The following is a 22,867-nucleotide window of genomic DNA, read 5'->3' on the forward strand; positions in this document are numbered from 1 at the left end:
TGGTGATTAGCTGATAACTGGGAGCATTGATGCTGACATTATTTTGCTTTTGAAATCATCTTTGCTCAAGCAGACCTTTAAGCACCCCACAATACCTGCACTGAACACGCAGCATCTCATTAATTAACAGAACACAGAAAACTGAATTAATAGTAAACAACACAAGGACGATAAAAATAGTTTAGTAAACAATAAGTGTGCTGGACTGTTCTGTATTGCAGTTGCAATAATGAGTTGTATTTCTGCTAAATTGCTGGCAATCAAATTGACGTTCTGGTCAATTTTTAACACTTTCTCTTTATTTCTTACATCATCTGCATTTGTAAGTAATATGATCAGAAAGCTCAAAGTGGTATTTTAGATCCTTCAGGTCATGGCTGGTTATTTGCAAAAGCACACAATATTAAATCAAATTTTAGTCCCTGTAAAGACTTCACGCTGGCCTGTGTGTAGGCAGGAATCAGAGAGTATAGTGGGGATGGAAACAGCACAGAGAACAGAAGAGGTTTTGAGTCAAGATTTATGAGAGGATGCTTTTCCTTCCCTGACGTGGTTGAAGAGGAAGTTCCTGATTCAGGAAGCAGCAGCACATGAAATGATTACTCATACCGACTCTGGTCTGTGGAAATGGCTGGAACTGTTGATCTGAGGATATAGGATTGTGATTGTTTTTTAGAAAATAATTTCAGTCGTGTTCTTTGTAATGGTTTTTACAGCAACTTCAGTCCTAGTTTCAACATCAGTGTCAGCTGTTAAATGGATGGAATATAATTTATAGTCCACAAAGCAGGGGAACACTTAAATACATTTAAGATTCATGGAAAATGTAGCAAACGTGGAAATGAGTAGTCTTGCTGAGGAAACAAAGGAGATAGACGTTTTATGTTTGGGTTGCGAATCTCAATATGTTCAGTCACCAATGTACAGGTTGCCCTTGGCAACCACTGGATGCATTGTCCTTATTGTCTGACACCCCATCACCTCTCCACACACCTGAAGACAAAGATATTGAAAAACAGAGAAAAAAAAGATGAGCGAGGCGGGGATTGTGCTTGATCCTTAATTTGGTGATCAATAAGATTTTGGTGCATGGGTAGCAGCTAAAGTCAATGACTGTTTAAACCACCTTAGGGACATTTTCATGCAGATACAATTGCAGTATGGATGAATGAATGATTTTGTTTGGGATAAAAAGATGAGCATCTTGGTTGTCATACAGTTGCATTTCTTTTACAGCTTATTTCATTTTAATGGATATTTGTTTTTCAGTTTGAAAAAGCTATGTTAATAGTGAACTAACAATATGCATTGTTTTGTTGTTGTTGTTTTTACAAAATTTCAAACCCTTGCTAAAACTGTACAACTTACATCTGTTATTTTTTTTAGGAATTTGGATGTCAGTGGGCATGCATTAAAAGGGCATTTAGAGATGAATTTAGAGTGGATTAGTGCAAAGTTAGTTGTAGAAGTTGACATCATTGTGCCTCTTTACGTAGATAGTAATCATTCACTCAAATGAAGTGAAAAACCAATTAGTTGGTAGTAATGGAGACTTCACTTCTTCTGAATGTTTTTTTGCAAACACTGATGTTTCTACAGACCAAAGTGGTCACACTGGTTTGAGCTTTCTGTACCCTCTCATTATGCCCCTCAGCACTATATAATTATAGATCATATAACAGAAAACTGAATACAACACTTTAAAGCACCTCTCATTCACAGATTATAGCCCTTCAACTGAAAATAAACACACAAGCTGCAATTGCAAATCATTTTTGAGGTACATCCAGGTAGCTTTTCCATGCCATGAATTACCTTTTCAGCTCTTTGCCAAATTGTCAGTAATGACTGACAAATATGAATTAGTTTCACTCTGAAGAGACGGCACTTAAGCAGTGACAGTTTGATGAGCAGCCGATGCTCGTTTATCATCACAGTCTTCTTCACTTGATGCTGGAAACAACGATAAACCATATAACGTGGCATGACCCCCGCCGGGAGGAACACATGAAGGACAGCTTAACATGTCTTTCATGCGTCGTAACTCTCGCAGGATGTATCACAGTACTCCGCCTGTACCTAAAACAAGCAAGAGGTACAAAAGAAAAAGGTGCGTATGTGTTTGTGTTAATGAGAGGTTGGATCCAAGTTTTCACTTTGGAGAGGAATTCCCTCATGTGCGTGTGATCCTGGAAATGCAAATGACAGCAGTGATTGCATATTCATAGATGGGAAATGGAGTCCTCATCCGTCCTAATAACACTGTAGGGTGCCTTCTGTGGATTTCTTTTAGCGTTTCTACACTGAGTAGGAGGGACTGTCTGGTTTGGAAGGTGGATTATACATGTTGCTAAAGCTTGGGGGGAAAAAACGTCAATTAATAAATAATTATAAAGGCTTTTTTCTTAAATGTATGATTAGCGCGTCTTGCTTGCAGTTATCTTTATACAGAGCGCTGCACCTTTGTGAAACCGCTTCCCACCACAGCACATCGGCTCAGAGAATGATGAGCGTGGAGGGGGAGGAAGAGAGGAAAGGGGGAGGTAAAAGTGCAGAGAGACAGAGAGATTGTCAAGAAAACACCAAGGGATGGCTGCACAAAAAAGCCTCAAAGTGGAAGTTGTGACTCTGGGATAGTGAGACTCAGAGGTAAGTGTTCAGGCTTGGCGCTACAAAGGGCAGTATAGTGCTTACTTTGATTGAATCAATTGCTCTGTGTAAGTAGCTGCTGGTGCTGGCCTCCCCAGGGTGACAGAGAGGTCTGCGGAGAGTGAACCAATCCAGCCATCCATGGCCAGAGAACAGGGAGGATTAACAGAGCAATGCATCATAGCTGTAGCAACCAGTGATGTGTAGCAGACTGTATTTATTGACTCATTGACTGTATTGATTGTCTCAATTGATGAAAAGTCCAGAGACAAAAGACAGACGCACAGCGAGTTATGCAAAATAAAAAATAATATAAGAAGGGATGATGGGTCATGTCGTTATTTCATTGCATGAGTATTTCACAACAAAACCCTGTTATGTTCAACACAAGCATCCGCTTAGTTAGTCCTGCTGATCACAAGTGTTGGTAGTAAACCTCTGGTTACAGTACATTTTCCCTGGCAAACATAATCTCATTCAAGTTAAGTACGTACAGTAATGGCTTGGTAATTTACCTGGGCATGTATGTAGCTTTTCCTTGACAGCAAATTCTCTCTGACATTGACATTGTTCCAGCAGCAGCAGTTTATTTAACACACCATTAATCTCTAACGACAGAAGACCGCACCGCAGCAGATGTTTGTTAACAAACTTACTGCTCGATCCTCCGGTGTTGTTCTTCACCCTCATTGACATGTATTACTGTGACAAGAGGAGGGTCACGAGGCAAACATTGGATGACTTCAAGAGTTAACTGATACTTTGGGTGCGTTTTGGCAACAATAAATTGTTTTTGTCAAGATGCAGAATTGTCTGATCCACAGCTAACCCCTGGTATTTGTAGTACATGGATTAATTTGTCAAATTATGCCAAAACTACTGATACTGCACCACATCTGAGTGCATGGTCATCAGTATGCTAATGTTCAACGATGCAGTGAAACAATCCAATTATTGAATGATGGCCACTGTACATCAGCTCTCTTATTGAATATGTGTGCAATTAATGAGTGCAGAACAACCAGAATACTGACGCTGAGTAAATTAACACTTTGGTAAACTTAGACTGACAAAAAAAAAGGATTGTCTCCACTCAGAATATGAACAACTGAAAGGATGAGCACATGTCAAAGAATTATTGTACTATTATGTCTATCATTTTTCTCTTTTCTCTCTTCTAAAGCAGCAGGACAGTGTGAAAAGACATAACACAGAGCACTTCATGGCCTTAGCCATTGAAATAGAATATCTTTTTGTACTGAATGCTGGTGAGTGGGTGTGAGGGCAACAAACTGTAGGAAAGTAAAGGGAGAAGAAACAGGCAGAGTTTACCCTTAGGGCTCATGAGGTAAGGACACTTAACTCATCGCATGCATTGCCATAGTCAACATGATTTTTATATCAGCTCTATGCTTTAAAAACAAAATGAATAAATCATCTCATTTTCACAAATATAAATATATTTTATGTTTAGTATATACAATAATGATTTGCCATCATCAACAACATTAGTATTGAAGGGAGAGAAAAAAGCATGTCAGTAAACTCTTGCTAATGGATACAGACACTGCAAAGACAGCCATGATTGATTGGCGTGCTCAAGCACTCTCTCTGAAGACGAAGCGAGACGATAGTAGTTTTATTGAGAAGGCTGGTGGTGTGGCTGTGCCGTGCCATGCCGCAGTCTACTAGTCCTGAGAGCTACGAGATTCACTGTCCTCCTCCAGCTCCCATTCAAAGTTCTGGCCGGTCATTTGGTAGAACATCATGTTAAAGGGTTTGTAGAACTTGTGCAGCCGCCGAATGACGTCCGGGTCTATTTTAGGGTGAGTTCTCCCCTTAGACTTACCGAGGCATCTGGGAGTGCTGCTGTCCTCTGGTTTCTTCAGACACGGAAATCCTTTAGTTTTATTGAAGTAAAAGTGTTTGTCTGTGACGATCCGTTTTAGTCCCAAGAAGTCCTGCACTTTGGCCATCTCACCAGCGGGGTCCACAATGAGCCTTTCCCCGCTGACAAAGTGCATTTGGGAAAGAGGGAAATACTGCATCCAGCTCTCCAAATGGAGCGCGTAAATTCCTATACGTAACGCACTCCATGAGGCGTCTATAAGACCCAGCGTCCGGTTCTTAAAAGCCAGAACCTCAAAGGTGGGGATCTCAGGTTTCTTGGACAAAGTCTGTGTGTAGTCTGAAATGGCTCTGGTGACAGGATTACGCACCACAATAATAAGCTTGATGTCCCTGGCCATGGAGTGGATGCGCTTTGGGGCATGGTTAGTCACAAAGTAGCTGGGTGTCTTCTCCATGGTGATCTGCCCCTCCAGCGTTGAAGGCATCAGGTCTCTGGGAACACAAACAGAAGAGGAGAAAGAAGCAGCTTAGCACAGTATTATCCTCAACACCTCTTGCAGTGTAAATGAAATACCCAAGGACACGGTGCAAGCAAATTTGGTACATTTATTAAGCAGTACTTTATTTGAAATTACAAGTGAAAATAGCTGTTATTATCACTGGACATTATGTTGTGAGGAGAAACATACAGCTAATTACATCCATGGAGTAATATGCGAGAGATAAAAGAAAGAAGATCAAACGGCAGGCAAGCAAGTATGCTCATTGCTTAATTGACTCCATCTGTGTTACTCCAGGAGCTGTTTTGGAACTTTAATAATGAGTTCGCTGCATATCATTAATACTGGGGTGCCTGGGGTATTGTTTTGTCATACATTTATTATGCATGCAAGGCTCACACTCTGTGCAGGCAGTTTTATTTCTTATGCACATGCACTTCCAATGCAATGGGTGCAGGCAGCTCTTTTCTTCTCTCTGTGCTACGTTTAAGGTTAGGGGCTGTTCATTGAAGGCAGCAGTGATTAATTATCAGATTCAAGGTGATAATTTGTAGTACAATAGAAATGTCCCCGACTTGAAAAATTTACCCCGGGAATAACGGGAAGCCATTTGCTATTGCCACAAATATTATGTTCAACTTAGTCTGTGGAAATGAGTTGTAGGATATGACACTGCAGAGGCAAGTATATCATACGCACAGGAGCAAGTCTTGTTTCTACAGTTTCTATTTTTGTATCAATAATAAAGCATAGCATTTGCCTCGAGCAAATCCTTATCAAATGTTTACACTGATGTTAATTCCAATCCGTGCTGTTTTCTTTGTTTGTAGGCTATGTGATTCAGTGCTAAATTGGTACATTAAATCCTCTGTGAGACACGTCGTTTATTTAACTACTAACAAATACTAGCACAGGAGCTCCACAATATAATGTAAAGGGAAGCGGAATCCAAGCGTACACACTGTTTTGGCCTCCCCAAACTAAGTAATATTTGCTTGGAAATTAATGTATAAACAGCCTACCAAAATCCAAATTATTCTATCTGGGGACTCACAGAGTTAGTGCAGGAAAATTCTCCATAAATTCTTGGATAAAAGCTATTTCCTTCTCCCTGCAATATCTTTTCCATTAGGCTGCCCTGCACCCCAAACCTACAGTTGTAACGATATAGTCACATCAATCATTTGCATCTTGGACATATTCTAAATTAACTGTTCTCCAGCAAAGAATCCAATTTACTCTGCAAAACATAAGAGCTGTTATGCACATATCGACCACCCTCACACACACATATGCACCCATGGATACTGGGCTGAAAGTCTCACAAGTGGCCTGGTAATTGCATCTCAGTAACAGTATTGCCTTCCTGATGGGTAATTTCCCTCCGGATTATGTTTGTCTCTTGACAGTATAGAACTGTGGTTACTTCTGGGCCTGTAATGGGATATTAAGCATATCTACAGATAGCATAGTGACTAGAAAGAGTATTAGTTTTCATTATATTCCATCACTTTTCACACTTCCTCCTTTACAGTAATGAATGGCTAAAGATTTTTGTAACCTTTCAAGGACTTCAACTCTGTCTGCCATTTAACTAAACTCCAAAGTACAGTAGGTGGTCTGAGGGTGCAGCATCACCACGTAGGTAATAAAAAAAAGCTCAAATATGCCACAGAAAATCACCTTGAAACAACCGGTATCCTACTGTATGGACATGAGCTGCAGTGTCTCACTGGTAATATGCTGTGCATCTTTGGAGCATATCCAATTGACAGGACAGATGTACAATGTTCAAGGTTACCTTTTTGAAAGCGTGCACATAACAAGCTATTGTCCTCATTGCACTGAACGCTAATCATCATACATTTAATTATAAAACAATGGAAACTGCACAAGCCAATCGCTTTGTTATGTTACTGAGGCTCCATTTTGATTGGGAATCAGTCATGGATCATGTACGTCTAAAATGTCAGTGGGACGGCGAGGCGGGACGGAAATCAAAATGCTGATAAACAAGCTAATTTCTCTGCATGGCAAATGACTCCTCTGGCCTTGCAATCTAGTGGAACTGGAGTAAACAAGAGCAAACTGTTAACTTTTTCTTTCTCTCTGCATCAGCTGCACAGCTTAATACAGGTCATTCAGGTGGGTAGGTAACTAAAATCCATAGCGCTAAAGAGGCCCTGAGAACCATCTGCTGTTTACTGCCTCAGACCGAGGACATACCACTTAACATTTACTTTCTCGCATTTCAACACATGTCCAAAGCTTTATTTACATAGAAGACAGAAGTGTGGAGATAAAGGTGCCTCGCGCTTGAAGCGCTGAGTAACATTTAATGATCTCTACTACGAGAGGCATGCACAGTGTGCCTGCAAGAGAATTACCTTTGTTGCATTGAGAGATATAACAGATGCAAGTAAATAATATACAGACTAATAGCAGCTCATGCAGAATGCGACTCTGTGATACTTCACTGAACAGAAAATAGTTGAGATCCATTAAATTTTCCTGGAAAACATCTGAATGCAGTCTCATTACCATTCTATAATTCATTAAAATGCTGACAAAATCCCTTACAAACAGATCCATTTAATGTAGCTAAAACATTATACAAGTCAGACAAATAAATAAAGGAGAATATCAACCTTTGAAAATTTCACATTGTGGTGTGTACTATAACTTAGGAAGGAAATCCATTTCACACCCACTCCACATGAAATTCAGATCCGGAGCATGTCCAGTCGTCTCTAAAGGTTGATTCATCATTCAGAACGTGCAGTATACCAAATCACTGCAAATCTTTGTTTGTTAAGACAGAAACTAATCTTCGCAGATAATCACAACTCTTCATGCCTGAACGCCCACCGCAAAAGTGCTCTGGAACATGCCCAAGCATTTAACTCAATGTTTCATTATGTTCTGTCAAACTAGTGCACGGGGAATATTTTGAGGCATGATGAGGTGAGGGATCACGCTAATTTACATTCACAGATACTAATAGGTCCAAGCTGTTTCTGGAGGAATAGCTCTAGTTTCTCCAGAGAATCTGAGTTCTTTCTAATAAACTCTGGCAGAGAAATAAAAGCTCCCCAAGTCTCTCATTTGGATTGATCATGGCTCTGCTGCAGAGTATCAATCCGCCAAGTTTCCGCCATGTCATGTCAAATACAATCAATTATTCTAAAGGAGTCCACTCATAATAAGCTCCTGAGTCACATTTTGGAGACAGCGCCAGTGATGTGGGCAGACTACTGTGATCCTCGAAATAATTCCTAAGAAATAATATGATGATACTGAGGCGTGAACTGGAAATGTCTCATTTTCTTTGTTTTCTGTCAATATTGACCCAGTGACAGGGACTAATCCCTCTCTTGCAGGAATCTTTGCCCTTTGCAGAGGAAATTTAAAGCTACGGTCAATTTTATGCACAGTATTTTCTGAAAAACAAGTCATTTTAAGTATCATGGCATTTCCTTAATAAACCAGCACCTTAAATGTGAGTGCAAGCAGATAATAGAAAGTTAAGGAAAGGTAATTATATTGAGTTGTTACTCTGAGTCCGATTGCAAATGTCAATTGAGGGTGTAAGCGGCTATTCATCAACAACAGTCAGTCAGGACATTTAAAGTGAGATATACTGTGGTCAGTTTGCAATGAATAATTCCATTATTACACCCTGAGTGACATGTTTGTGATTACAGCACATACAAAGAACAAAGGCACTGGTTTCCTGAGAGGTAGAGAGAAAAAAAATGAGGTTGGTCAAATGAGTCATTTTTCTCTCTCAACAAGTGGATGTTTGGCACACATAAAAAAAAACAAAAAACACAAGCCTACAGGCCACAGCAAAGGGTCTTAGTGGGTCTGTTATGGAGTGGGAGGCATTGTTTTGTCACGGTTAAGGTGCAACTTTTAGGAGGCAAACAAATACACAGTACGCTGCCATTCTCAGTGTTCGGATCAGGCTCAAGTAATGGTGGAGAGTTTGCTTTGTTTTTTGTTTTTCCTCAACCTGAATCTGACCTCTAAACTCGAGTGTAGAGGAAGGAACCTTGAGGTGGGCTCGCCTTGATGCTATATTGGATATAATTATGTAACATACATTGACCTATGGTTCAATTGTGTTTTTTTTACATGAACATTCTCTTCTGCTAGTGTCAGTCAGAGAAATGTGAAAAACTGACTTCTTAATGTATACACTGTACCTTTAATGGCGCTGTGGTGGAAACTATAAAGGCACCTCACCCTGACACTTCACTCTCACACCTTCCTCTCCAATTAATATACTTCATCTTCTTCACACATTTATTCACAAACCAGTCAATCCTTTTTTTTATGGTTCCTGCTGAATCATTTATCCAGTAAATGTTTTGGTTACTTGCAAGTCCTCCAAACTAAATAACAAAATACTAATACAACATCTAACAATGTTCACTTTGGTTGATGCTGTTTCAGAGAGGACATTTTTGTGGTCATTGTGGAGGTTGTAGTTTGCGGTGCTGTTAAATCGTATTGCATCATACTGAGAGGTGTTTCTAGTATTTTGTCCACCTCGTTAACAACGAAGAGCGTTAACATTCTCCTGCTACTTCTGCCTTCGACTTGACAGAACAATCGCAATTTGCATTTCTATAAGAGGTTCCTGTCAGGTAAATGCATCTTAAAGGCCCTGGAGACTCATTTTCTCTATTACCTTCTCACTGTGAGTGATGAACAGTCAAAGTTTGAACCATTTTGGTGATTTCACATGAGGGATTTCTGTATTTTTCGGTGCACCAAATTTAGGATTTAGCAAATATTTGAGTCAGAATCTAATGGGTAGTTTTTTTGGTTACTGTGAAATCAGCACAGTCCTGATGAAGCAGATTAGCTGAGTTTTTTAATGTTTTACTCTTAATATGCCTATTTTTCTCTTCTTATTTATTTAAGAATATTTAGAGAGTTGTCCTTCAATCCACCCTAACAATGTTTAACTAATTTTGTTTTACATTCTATATGTTCATTTTTCTTCTTTCTACCATCTCCTGTCACCCAGACCTTCACATCTCACAGTAAATAAATACAAAATAAAAAACATTGCTGGGCCTGATGGAGGGATTTAAGCCAAATTATCCTTTCACAAATAAATAATTATAATTATTATTATTATTGTTGGCCTCTCCTGAGTACATTTAGTTTTAGCAACAAGTAAACCAAGACTGGAATGGCATAAAGAATGAAACAGTAAAACTAATTAAAACACAACACAGCCTCCCCACACTAAATAAGCCCATTATAATTGTACTGCAGGACTGTGGGCTTCAACAGAATAGTTGAGGACAGAAGTGACAGCTGGTCCTGATCAAAACCTTATTCCCCGCTCTCTTCCTGAGATCCCCTAAAGACTGTCCCATTTCCAACAGTGGGCAAGCCAGGTACTTTTCTCCCCACATCACCAGACTGAAGCGCTGAGATCAAAAGCTGTGTTCAGATGCTCTTTGGACATAAAATATCATGAGATAACACGTGGCAATGAGGGAAACTATAAGGGTGTTTGGAATCCTGCATCATTAGTCCATAACAGTGCATATGAGCTGGAAAATGAGTCTATTTTTAACTGTATTAAAGTCTGGGGAGAAAATGGCAGCAATCTTATCTCAAATCAGAGTCTCAAAGGAGGATATTGCTGTTTTCAACTTCAGCATCTAGTTTTAACATCACTGGCTATAAAAAGACACTGGTTTCTCCTCACAAACCTAGAAATAAATATACAGCACAAACCTTAAACCTAAAATAAACATTCTTACATAATGGCTCATCTGTAGCTATAAAACAACAGCAGTCCGCCACTCCTCTGAAAGATGGTTTTCTTCTTTTATTGTTCTTTGCGTGTTTGTTTATTTGCCTTTGGATGAGCTGATGACAGCACTTCAGGCTAAACTCATTCGATTTGATCACAATTGGCCTTAATATTCTGTTATTGATGTTTTCACTACAACAACAAGCAGTCGTGATGTGCTGGTCCCCGCTCTACAGCAGCAGAAAACACTGTCATTGTCAAGTTGGAACGCAGAGAGAAAACTATACCCTGAAATGACACATACCATCTAAACAGTGTCTAGTATGTTAATTATATGCACAGAATAACAATAATAACAGGTCAAGCAGAAAAACTTGTCAAAATATCTTGTTAGTGGTGTTTCAGTTAGTTAGAGTTAAGAGTTAAAGGTTAGACTTTTATCAATATTAAACAACAAATTATCTTTCATTAAACAGTATTCTCTCATGGTGCTAAAAAACTCTCAGAATATGTATTATCTCAAAGAAAAGCATTAAACAGCCAACTGTAATTGGAAGTCACACCTGAATACTTCAGAGTCAAAGGCTAAAATTTACATCCTGGAAATGTTGCAGATCCGGCTCAGTTAAGCAGAACCAATTAATATGACAGTTTGAACATGATAGATTTCCTTGCCTGAGAAAAATGGCCGACACTTCAGGATCAAATCATTTTACTGAAGTTGACCGCACTCTGCGCTGTGTGACCGCAGCATACGAAGCAACACTTTACCTGAATTCTCCTTTATTGCTCATTCGTGACATAATTGTATGAAATTAGAAAGTTGTATGTTTGGAGTGGGTTCATCTGAGGTAACTGAAGTCCAACAGTACGAGTAAAATTATCAAATTTAATTTTCAAAAAGAGAGTAATCCTGGCATTTGGTATTTTTCTTTTGTAATTACACACTGTGCACCAAGCGGGCAGTGATACAGCATCTGACAAGATTGAAGGGCATCAATTACTGTGTGGATAAACAAGTGGCTACAGAAGATATAAACTGCTTTCGATCAGAGCAAAGCCATATGGCTAAACCCATCATCAGAAACAAATGGAATAAAACCGGTCATTAAAGACTCCAAATTAAACAGCATCTGTGTCTGATTTCATTCCCTGCAACCGAAAGCAAAAATGGTTTAATTTTGAACATGATCTGTTGATACAATGTCTGCTTCTTCCTGTATGTTGCCCTGAGGTATGTTGAACATGGTGTAGAGAACAAAGAGAGGTTGTCTGTCTTTTTTTGTATCCAAGAGGTTATTGGCAGCCCCATCCGTTACACACCTGAAGAATGAACCTTTCCAGGAAATTACCTATCACAGTCACTTTTTTCTCCATTTTTTTCAAATTCATTATGGAACTGTAGGTCAGTGTGACACCACAAAGGAGGAGGCTGCACAAACTCTGTGCGAGACATAATGCATATATATATCCAGTAATAAAGACAGAACTTGATTCAGAGAATTCTGCAGTTTTCAGTCTTTTGTAGAAATTGAAGGTAACTCACAAAATGTCAGGATTAATATCAGGGCAAAATTATGGCAGGAAAAGCTTGTTACTTTTGCCATTTGTCATATCACAAAAATTGGTCATGTGTGCCATAAAACTGCTGGGAAATGTCAGCATCAGTCTGTGTCTGCACTGAGAACAGTGGGTCTACATATTTTATCAACCTTTAGGTATTTACATTTTCCACCAAGGGATTTGTTCCTTAAATGTGTTTGCTAGGCTACCATCATTATAGCTATAGTAAAGGGAGTAAGTACAAATCAAAAGCAAAAGCACAAATATAAAACTATACCAAATGGACTTTAAATATACCACTCACTACTAGCGTGTGAGTCTAATCATGGAAGCATTTGACCCTCGGTTCTCTGTCTACTCAAGTTTGTCTCAATAGTGCTGTTCAATGCACATCTGTGTGACAATTCTCTGTATCATTCTCTGTTCTAAACCTGAAGCAAAAACAAATAAAAAAATCCTCCACCCAAAGCAAACCACTTTCCTTAAACTGCTAAACTGCACATTCAATTTAAAAATCTGTACAAATTTGATTCTTGCTAAAGCTTTGTTTTTATTTTAAAGCTAGAAAATTGTCATCGAAGCACACCAACTTTTAACCTGAAAACAAGCAGATTTTCAAAGATTTAACACTTTTAATAAATGAACAAGTTAAACTTGAAAATTAAAAAAAAATGTTTGCACTCTATCACAGACAATTTTCAAGCTCAGCAGGGATGAACGGTGTGTGAGTCTCGTACTTTATCTTGAATTAAAATGAACAGGGAAATGGAGATGACGAAGACACATTTTATTCACAGTCCTAAAAATATATATAGCTAACTTTCCAATTCATTACTTTGAACTCCAAAGTAAAGACTATCTGTCTATATACAGCCTTTAATTTAATGTTTGAATTGGACTAATCGCGGTGGTGTTAAATGTCTAACCTCCACAAGGATGAGAGCTACCTCTTCCATGTAACTCTCTTTATTCCTGGGCCAGTGAAGACAAAGTCAGGTCTTGATCACTTGCACCAGATTGTGTTAAGTGCTAGTCTGGCAAAGACAAAGAAAGAAAGAAAAAAAGCCTTGGAAGATTCTGTAATGTGTGTGTGTTACCTCATTGTTATGCATCCATTAAGATCATTAGGCCCATATCTACAATGTCCCTTCCTGCTCTGTTCCTCATTTTCTATTATAATTTCTTTTTTTCGAAATTGAATCATTGAGGTGATTTAATGAAGAACAGTAGTGAAGTAATAACAGAATAAAAATGTAATTGCATTGTAATTCCTCTGTATGTCCACTGTAGTAGGGCCTCCATCACCAAAAGTGCCACCAATGCCTTGTGACTCCTGTTTGACCTCAGGTTATAATGGCCACACGTGCGGCAGCAACACACTGACATGAAAGATAGGTGGAATGTGTATTGATCCTACTATTTAAATAGTGGCACAACTTGAAGGTCTTCAAAATGACTTTAAAAAAGCAAAATGTATGTAAAGCATTTGGTCAGCAATTTACAGTTGCAACTGGTCAGCAACTAAATGTGACAAATGGGAATGATTTTCTCTATTCAGAGGGGAGGAAGTCTATTGTAGCGGGTGAGTGTTGAAACCTGCTGGAGTTTTGCATCATTTCAGAGAATCCACCATCATATTCATGATCCTGTGCTGATAGCTCTTTGTAAACAGCGTATTTCATTTTAAACATGGTGTGAATCATGTGTGATAACTTATTGTACAGCATGTTGATACTGTCAGTAAGTTGTCAGATGGGTAATTGCATCCTCACTGTGTTAATCCTTTTAAATATTATCTAGACTATGAGGAATACATTCCACATACGTATGCTTGTGAATGTGTTGTACTCGTATCTGGAAAGCCTCCAAGATTTTTGCTCTCAACAGAAAAAAAGAATAAAGAAAGAGGAGAAATACATCTATTACTTTTGGTATGGAAGCTACCAGCTCCCTCTATCTCTATTTCTTTGCCCAAAGATCTCCCACGTTTAATACACACAAAAAGCACTATGGTGTGTAGTGTGCAGCAAAGGCACCTTAAATACCAATCAAACACGGTGGCACAAGTTAAATTCTTTTCAGCGGCTGTGGCAGGTCATCTGAGCAGGTTGGCCCAGCACAGTACTCACTGTAAAATATTGATGTGCGCTGTAGCCATAGAGGAGAGAAAAGAATGAAAATGGGTCCTCAGTAGATATGGGGAAAAAACATAAATGTGGTGAAACTGATGTTAGGAGAAAACTGGTTACCAGAACTAATTTTAGAATTTCCAGGAGCTTCTTGTATTCAGGACCGTTATTGTTTTTAAACAGCACATCAGATCATTCCGTACATTAATTTGAGTCTTGTTTTGTTTAATTAGCTTTATATAAAACTCATCCAAGACAATATTAAATATTCTAGCATTAAAGTTGCAGACAGTAATGCTTCTTGCAGGTGAAAAGGAAAATATAAACTCCTTCCTTATTTTCCCACTATAGAAATATGATGTCGAGCCTTAAATATTTACTAAGTCATACTGATTAGAATAGTCTTATTCTTCTTGCTGCCAGTATTGTTCTTATTAAAGAAAGAAAAAAGTAGGCTCTCTCAAACTTAGAAAAGGGGATTGCGACCTTAAAGGTCTAGAGTGTAAGACTTAGGGGCATCTTGTGGTGTAGTTGTAGATTGCAACTCCCTCGCTTCAATCTTCCCATTCCAAGCACGATGGAGAAACTACGGTGGCTGCGAAACACACAAAAAATGCAAATAGCCCTCTCTAGAGCCAGTATTTGGTTTGTTTGCTCTGGGTTAATGTAGAAACACGGCAGTTCAACATGGCAGCCTCCTTAGAAGACGACGCGCTCCCTCTGTAGATGAAAACAAGTCATCTTAAGGTAGCGAAGGTGATTATACACTAATGAAATAATACCTATGAATATTATATTCAATTTCTGCCATTAGATACCCCTAAATGTTACACACTGGACCTTTAATCAGGCACTCTGTCAAACTGTATTCCTCATAAGGCCTAATAGTAGCACTTCTTGTATGGTTGTAAGTGAAAACTCCAATCATTCAATCAATTAATCAATCAGACACGACTGAAATATGTATGTCCAGATGTCAGGCAGTTAGCATTGCACCCACCTTTTCCAAAACAACAGACATTATTTTTTTCTGTTCCAAAAACTGCAAAGAGAAATAAATAAATGATCCTGATTAACTTGTGCAGGATAACCCCAGCATTCTGAGAGCAAACAATTACACTCTGCATCACAATATTTATCTCATTTCTACCCGAATGTTCTGCATTCATAAGGCTGTCAGCCGCCCTGCAGCAATCTGCTGTAGAGGTGTTGCTGCTTGCGTGTGCCGCTCATAAACCTCCACTTTAATATCTGAAGCTTGTAAATAAAGCTTGGTTTTTGAACGTTTGTTGATTCGTTGACTAATGTGGGGAGGGGGGATTGATGAAAATACCATACAGTACGTATATTCCTTTTTGTGAGAACTTCTTCTTTAATAGTAGTTAAAGTGTGTTCACTGATATATGTTAAGAGTTAAACGAGTGATCAGAAGAGCCTGGGAGACTTTTTAAGCCAGACTGCACTTTGAAAATGACTAAACAACACATCAGTTCACAGAAACATCAAGTCATTTGCAAGAAATTGATTTTTCAGGTAATCTCCTTTTCAACTTATTTCCATCATTGACAACACTTATGAACCGTTAAAACCTTTCACTTTGTCTTGGCCTGTTGTACCTGCTTATTGATTGTGCTGAGAAAGCTGCTGAGAATCACTATGTATTATTATTAACAATACACCCTTGAATCCTTGGTGTAGGTGAGTTGCACTGAGATTTACACACACACACACACACACACACACACACATGCTAGTATCTGTGTCTCATCAGAACAGCTGGAACAGTTTAGAGGAAGCTCTAATTTAAAAAGTAGCCACAAACTGGGCTGAAAAGAAGAAAATATTACAAGAGTTAAATTATAGTTTATGACCAAGAATGTATGGCTATTTAAAAGCAAAGTATGATGACTGAGCTGCTAACTATTTATTAACTAAAAGCAATTTGTGATGCCAACATTTCTCAACAGTGTCACAGCTGAAAAGTCTGCTGTATCTGAAGTTGTTAAAAATGTTGTTAAATTTGACATTGATGTGAGAACAGATGAAACAGCACAATCATGTCCAAGATAATAACTTTCATAATAAATTAAATGTGGCAAATAAATGAGAAATAAGTATTGCTTGAGATGTCTTTGCAGCTACCAAAGATGATTTATTAGAAACAGCAGTACAGCTCCAATTAGGTTTCTTGTCAAAATGCATCATATATGCAGGGATATTTTTAAAAGTGCATCATTTTATGTCCCTATGATCTAAATTTGTGATGGGCTTAAAGGGAGGCAGAGATGTTTGTACTGTAACATCTGGATGCAACGAAATAGGCTGCTAAGAATGTTATAATCATGCAGACAAGGCCTAAGCTGCTCCATTACGGGCTAAGCTGACCTATCAGTGGGGCTTTTGCTAATCCAAATTGTGCTTTAGCTGGCAGAGATTGCTCAATTCAGACAGTCTGCTGGGGAAAAAAAAAGCCGATATAGTTCACCTGCCATGTGAGCTGCTATCATTTATAAGATATTTATCTCCCAGTAGCTATCATATGTGCAGAAAAAATGAGTTGTTTTTTTTTCATTTAGAAAAGCTCATTTTTTCATGGTGGATATTCCATTTGGTTACCATATAAATGCCAGCTATGACCAGTTTGGAGTGCCTTAAGCGTGCTTTCATTTGACACAAGCTTAATAGCCTCAGCTACCATACTTAAATCATACTCAAATGTGCTGAGTGACAGCTGTATTTACGAGTGCAGACAGGGGAAAGCACAGAAAAGGTTGTTTTATGTAAGATTTACTTGTAGAAGCACATGAACATTTCTCTTATATTTGACAAAAAACCCATGTAAGGTATTTCTGGTTTTCAGGGGTGTCATTTTTGGGAATGTAGAGTTTGGCATCCTTAAATTCCTGTTTGTCTTTGGGGGTTTTATTTTTACTGTGACTTTTGTATAGAGGCCAGGAACTAAAGTTATATTTATTTTTAGGTTTTAGGTTTTATTTCCAAAGCTGGTATGACTGCAGCTAATATCAGCAGCTCACAGTTGGCTCCACAGATACAGTGTGTAAGCCAGGCTGACATGACACTGGGGAAATTAATTTGCTACAGTCATATAATGGTCGGTTATTTAATCACTGTTAGATTTAATCTAACACCTTAATCTCAATGGGTTGCTTCTCCTCCTGGAGTTTCATACTCGCAAAAGACTGAAGGGATTAGAGACAAAGTCCACTAAAGGACCAAACTCTGCAGTATGAGTGGGTTCACTGTGCTGTCATAAAGACAGTGGTGACTAAACAACCTCTGCATTACATGTCTCTCTTTCTGTCATGCATACTTAATTCTCAGGATCAAAGCATGTCAAATTCCCAGTTTCATTGACTCAAAGACTTGCAAACATATAGTGGGCACACCAACCAAAGAACTGACTGCACAGAAGGTCTCTGCAGGACATCTAACCTGTTTATTGAGGCTGGTCCGCATTATTTCTGCTGGTTACAGCCCCAAACTAACACACAGATATGTTTTATCATTGAGAAAATGGACAGACAAACGCCTCAGCTGTGAAATGGCTGTTGCAAGCCATTGAACATCTCGTTGGTTTTCAATACCCAAGATGGGAGGAGATATGAGGATGTAATCCTTGAATGGATCTTGGTATAGCCCTCAGCCCTTTGAGCAGCTTGTTTGAGGACTTCCAGTAAACCCCTGTACACACCCTTAATCTCCCCAGCAGAGGTAGTTTGATACAGCGAGTGAATCTGCCATAAACACACATCACAAATGCAGGATAATGTTTTAGAGATAACTTGTATAATCCAGGCTGCCAAAGGGAGAGCTTAAAGAGAAATGTGTCAAATGTTTATAGATAGAATAAAAGCAAATATTAAACCTTAATCTCCGATGGTTTCTTCTATTGTTGTCATGCAAATGTTCAGCTCTATTCTGGGAGTAAAGGGAACATCAATTACAATTCAATTAAATAGAAATGATGTCCTAAATAAAACATATTTTACAGAATAATTATTAGTGTATACCAGTTTAAATCAGGACAAAAGACAAAATACTTCTTTGAATGTCAATGATAAAATCCAGGTATTATAACAACATTTAGTGACTTAAGTTAAGTGATCTTCATCCAAATGGTTTTTCAAGTAATTTGAGGGAATGACTAGGTGCCTCAGTGTCACACAGCAATTTGCAATTAATTTAGAAGACAAGGGTGTTAAACACAAAAAGATGTCGCCTGCCCTAAACACATGAACACAAGTTATCCTGTTGGGAAATGTGCAGCCACTTGACTGTGTCAAGAGCAAAGTGATAAAAATGCAGTTATCAGTTTTAATTCTCATGTAGCTGGAACAGAGAATAACCTTAACAAAATCTGTTGTTAGGGCCATTTTGACATTTTAAATATCCCTTTGATGTTGGTTTTATTTCTGCTCTTTTTAAGTGGGAAACAATGTCTATCATTTAAATGTTTGATGTGCCTTCAACATACATGGTTTTGTGAGTATGAGGGTTTATGTTTTGGTATTCTGCATAGAGCAGTTGGGAGAGGGATTGGTGGGTAAAAATAATGCATTTCAAAATAAACCCACTGATTAACTCCTTAGATGGAACAGTCCCACTTGATTGCTCCCACAAACAGCTTTAGGCATCACAAGGTCACATTTTCTCTGACAGCAAGTCAGAGAAATAAGACTAAAGCAACTTCTGTGTTTCTTGTAATGTTTTGTCTGAAAGATAGCTATGGCCAGACATGAACTTTGTGCCACATGATATACTGGCATAGTTGTCTTAGAAATAGCTTTACAGGTTTGGGCCATCACCATGCATGTTTCACCACACCTTTACAGTCAGAGGCATTGGACAGTATTAAAGTAAACAGCCCAGATAAGAATTAAAAGCTGAGGGCCATACAGTATATGCTGTGTGGCTATAGCACTGGGGGAACCATTTGGTCTTGGGTAACATATGGTTGATGCTTAGGAAACCACACAGCCTGCTGCAGCAGCACTACTTGCACCTGAGGGTGGCAAGCATACCTCAATACTGTACCTCAACCTGCTGCTCAGCAACTCCATTGGAAGCCTAATATGTCTAAACAATACATCCAACCAGTGTCCTCTTGGTTGAAGGTATACATTTAATTCTGCCCAGTTGTAAGCCACATCAGTTAATCCCAACAAGTGTTGTTGATGCAAATTTGACATCATTATTACCCACCAACTCAATACCACAGGCTGTTTATTTGGCCGACATCTCTGCCAAAGAAAACTTGCTGACTGGATAATGCACTGAGACATACTGTGTACCACACTGCCCCCATGCACATACTTATTAACTGATAAATGCATGTTTGCAAAGCAATGTGTAGACTCTATGGTCTGTTGAACCTACGTTCTTGTTGTCCCTGTACCCTGTCAGTATTTACCGAGTTAAAATGTGGATTAACAGTTTATTTCTTCTCTTCAGCTACCAAACACATGCCTGTACACTGACTGTATCTTAATGTTTCATGTAGCCAGAGGGGGATCGCTGTGATTTAATTTTCTGATGGAATATATTTCACAAGTCTACCTGATTAAAACCTGCTAAATTATGAAGCTAAATAATAACTTAATTTCTGCACAGTTCTATATGTTGACAGGTGTGCAATCATTTTTTTGAGATGTAAACATATTGCTGACCATGAAAATCCCTTATCAATAAGCCAACACTTAAAGCAGATACACTTCCAGCACAGAGGATAAATAACTTAAAGCAAATTATCCATATGCGCTGAGTAGCATGTTTTAATTACTTGTGAAACCTGCTCTGCTATCTGTAGCTGTCTGCATTTCACATCAGTATTCAATTAAGCACTGTGATCAGATGATTTGGCAGAACAAACTGCATTGCGGCTTTTGGTGCTTCTCCCACTGTAACGTGAGATAATCTTACACTGGAGGTACCAAGACGATATTTTTTCTAATATGTGGATACTTGTACCTGCATGTAATATCTAAATATGTTCTTTTTGAAACATGCCATCTTCAATGACACATGGACAATTCAATGTTTGCTCTTTTAATGATTTTAATCCCCTTTCTATATTTCAAACAAAGGAAGACTGGACGTGCCCAGGTTTCCTTCAGTGAGGCAATGAGTTCTGTGTTACTATCGTTAACCACTGTGAGCTGTTTACTGATTTATCATCCAAGAAAAACCTGTCTTTGGTGTGTACACCATGTGAAGCTCACCAACTCTTGAACTCTCTATGTTACGCTGCAGTGGATGTGAACCCTCCCCATAAATTAAAGAAATGTTCTGGCCATTTGAAGAATATCATTTTAATATCAATCCGCCCTCATAAATCGAATCGGACACCGGGGTGTGTAAGTTATGCAATAAATGAATTGCCTAATGACTCTTGCACATACAAGCAATATATTATCATGATAGCAGTGGGCTTCTGAAAAGCTTATGCTTTAGCGGAGAGCCTACAAAAGAGCCTGTTGTAGCTCCCTGTTAGCAGACGTGCCTTGTAATCTTGTAATGGCATTTCGGATATCACTCACAACACAATGTGACTTCATGTTTTCTTCAATGGGGATCTATTTAGGTGATAAAAGCGCAAGGAAGGCTCAAAACAACTTTTACAATCAGCTCATTCAAATGCCAGAAATGTGTTAAACGAAAACAGTTTATTTTGTTCAGTGATATATGATTATCTGTACCAGTCATTTTGTCTGACAATGAGGCTCTGCGAGGTCGAGGTACAAAAAGCTGCTATTACCAATTTTGGCTGTTCGCCCGTGATTTTCGGGGAGGAAACTCGTTGCCGCCAGAACGCACGCTCGCGTTTGTGTTGGTTTTGATAATTACGCGAGCAACAGTCGGTCACTTCTAACACACTTATGAACGGCCGGTATGGGCTGGTATGCTTTGGGCGCTAGCGCCCGTCACTTGAAATACAGCCGTGAACCCAGTAGGACCCTGCCTATTTTCCATGCTGAAGAATTGCCAGTTTGCTTCTGGCATCTGGTTCATACTTTCTATCCACCTACCCATGTACCTAAGAAGTGCTGCCGTGCCATAAATTGTATTTCAGGCCTTCTTTGCAGCTCTGCCACATTGCACCTGTTGTCCTACTGTCCTACAATGTCTTGTTCAGCTGAGATATGTGACGGTAAGCTGCACAGTATAAGTCACGCTGCTTTTTGTGTTGAACTTGTTCGGGCGGTGCGTCGTCATTTATACTCAGACTGTTTTGTGTACATTGAGAGTAATCAAAACACCAGGAGTCCAAGGATTCCTTGTATGTGGCACGCACATGGCCTGGCGAAGTGCCGAGGCTGATTCTGGAACCATGTACCAGTGTAAGCTTGCCAACGAGTGGCTTGGATACGGCCCCCCCCCTATATGCGCAATGACATCTTGCAAACTATACTTGGAACTGAATTCGTTGAAGGGCTGATCCTGCGAAGCTCGACAGGACTTCGGACCATTATTGACATGACACCGTTGAGATACTGATGCCTTGAACCAGGGATGAACCTTGAATATATTGAATGAATCTTGATCACTATTGAGATGGACCCTTGAACTAGCTAGTTGAATGAAACCTGCACCTGGACGTCCATCCAGGCCACTGCTGGCCATCTTGCTATTCTTGCTGCTGCAAGAAGGCTGAGAATGAGGTGCAGTCAGCCTGGGAACCTTGTGGCAGCAACCGTGGAGCAACTGAGGACATGTAACTCATGGTAGCAAGGTGCGTTGTGCGGGCCAAATCCTCCTGGATGCGTAGCCCCGAGGCCCGAGTACGCGTGCTCTCCCTGACGGAAGAACGGCCGAAACATGTGCAATAAATGCAGCTGCTCTGCTGCAGACCATGGTCCTCTAAAAAGAAGACGCGCTTCAGAGTCTCCTTTCATGACGTTCATCCATGGAAAAACCAGTTGTACTTGGACCTCTCCGGGTCTATTTCTTACCGGCGTATCAGCCCCTATTGCACCGCTGACTCACACCTCCTCGCAATCCCTGGCGATTGCCGGGACTACCTAGTGCACGCATCGTTGCTATGGTCGGGTCGTGTATCGCGCTTCTGTAACGTGCGATGGCGCTGCGTGCGCGTAACGGGCCCAGGCGCTCACGGAATGTGTCGGCGATCATCAAACCGTTCATTACTCAAACTAAAATTCAAGCCTTTTCATTGGTCTATGGATTTGGGTGAGTGTCTTATTGATCTAAACAATATGATGAAAGAGCTCTCTCCTCTTCAGGTTCACGAAATGCCCTGCCAGCCGCAGCCAGCTGATACACACATAAATCCGCAGTCCCAGAGAAGTGCCGCGCAGAGCGCATTTGCGTTACGCACGGCATCTCACTGTGTTTTACGTCATTCCAATTCCTGA

General features: G+C 39.5%; 1 protein-coding gene across 1 annotated transcript in view; it reads right to left on the reverse strand.

The window, feature by feature from the left end:
* Positions 1 to 4,337: 4,337 nt before the first annotated feature.
* The window catches only part of LOC118323190 (heparan sulfate glucosamine 3-O-sulfotransferase 4-like), a 125,072-nt gene continuing 106,542 nt past the window's right edge, over positions 4,338 to 22,867 (reverse strand). The window contains exon 4 of the mRNA XM_035655121.1: positions 4,338 to 4,992. Coding sequence (XP_035511014.1) covers positions 4,338 to 4,992 — 655 coding nt within the window. The remainder of the gene's footprint in view (positions 4,993 to 22,867) is intronic.

Source organism: Morone saxatilis, unplaced genomic scaffold (assembly GCF_004916995.1).
Source record: "Morone saxatilis isolate NCDOM2014 unplaced genomic scaffold, NCSU_SB_2.0 Contig14, whole genome shotgun sequence".
In the NCBI taxonomy this organism is placed as follows: domain Eukaryota; kingdom Metazoa; phylum Chordata; class Actinopteri; family Moronidae; genus Morone; species Morone saxatilis.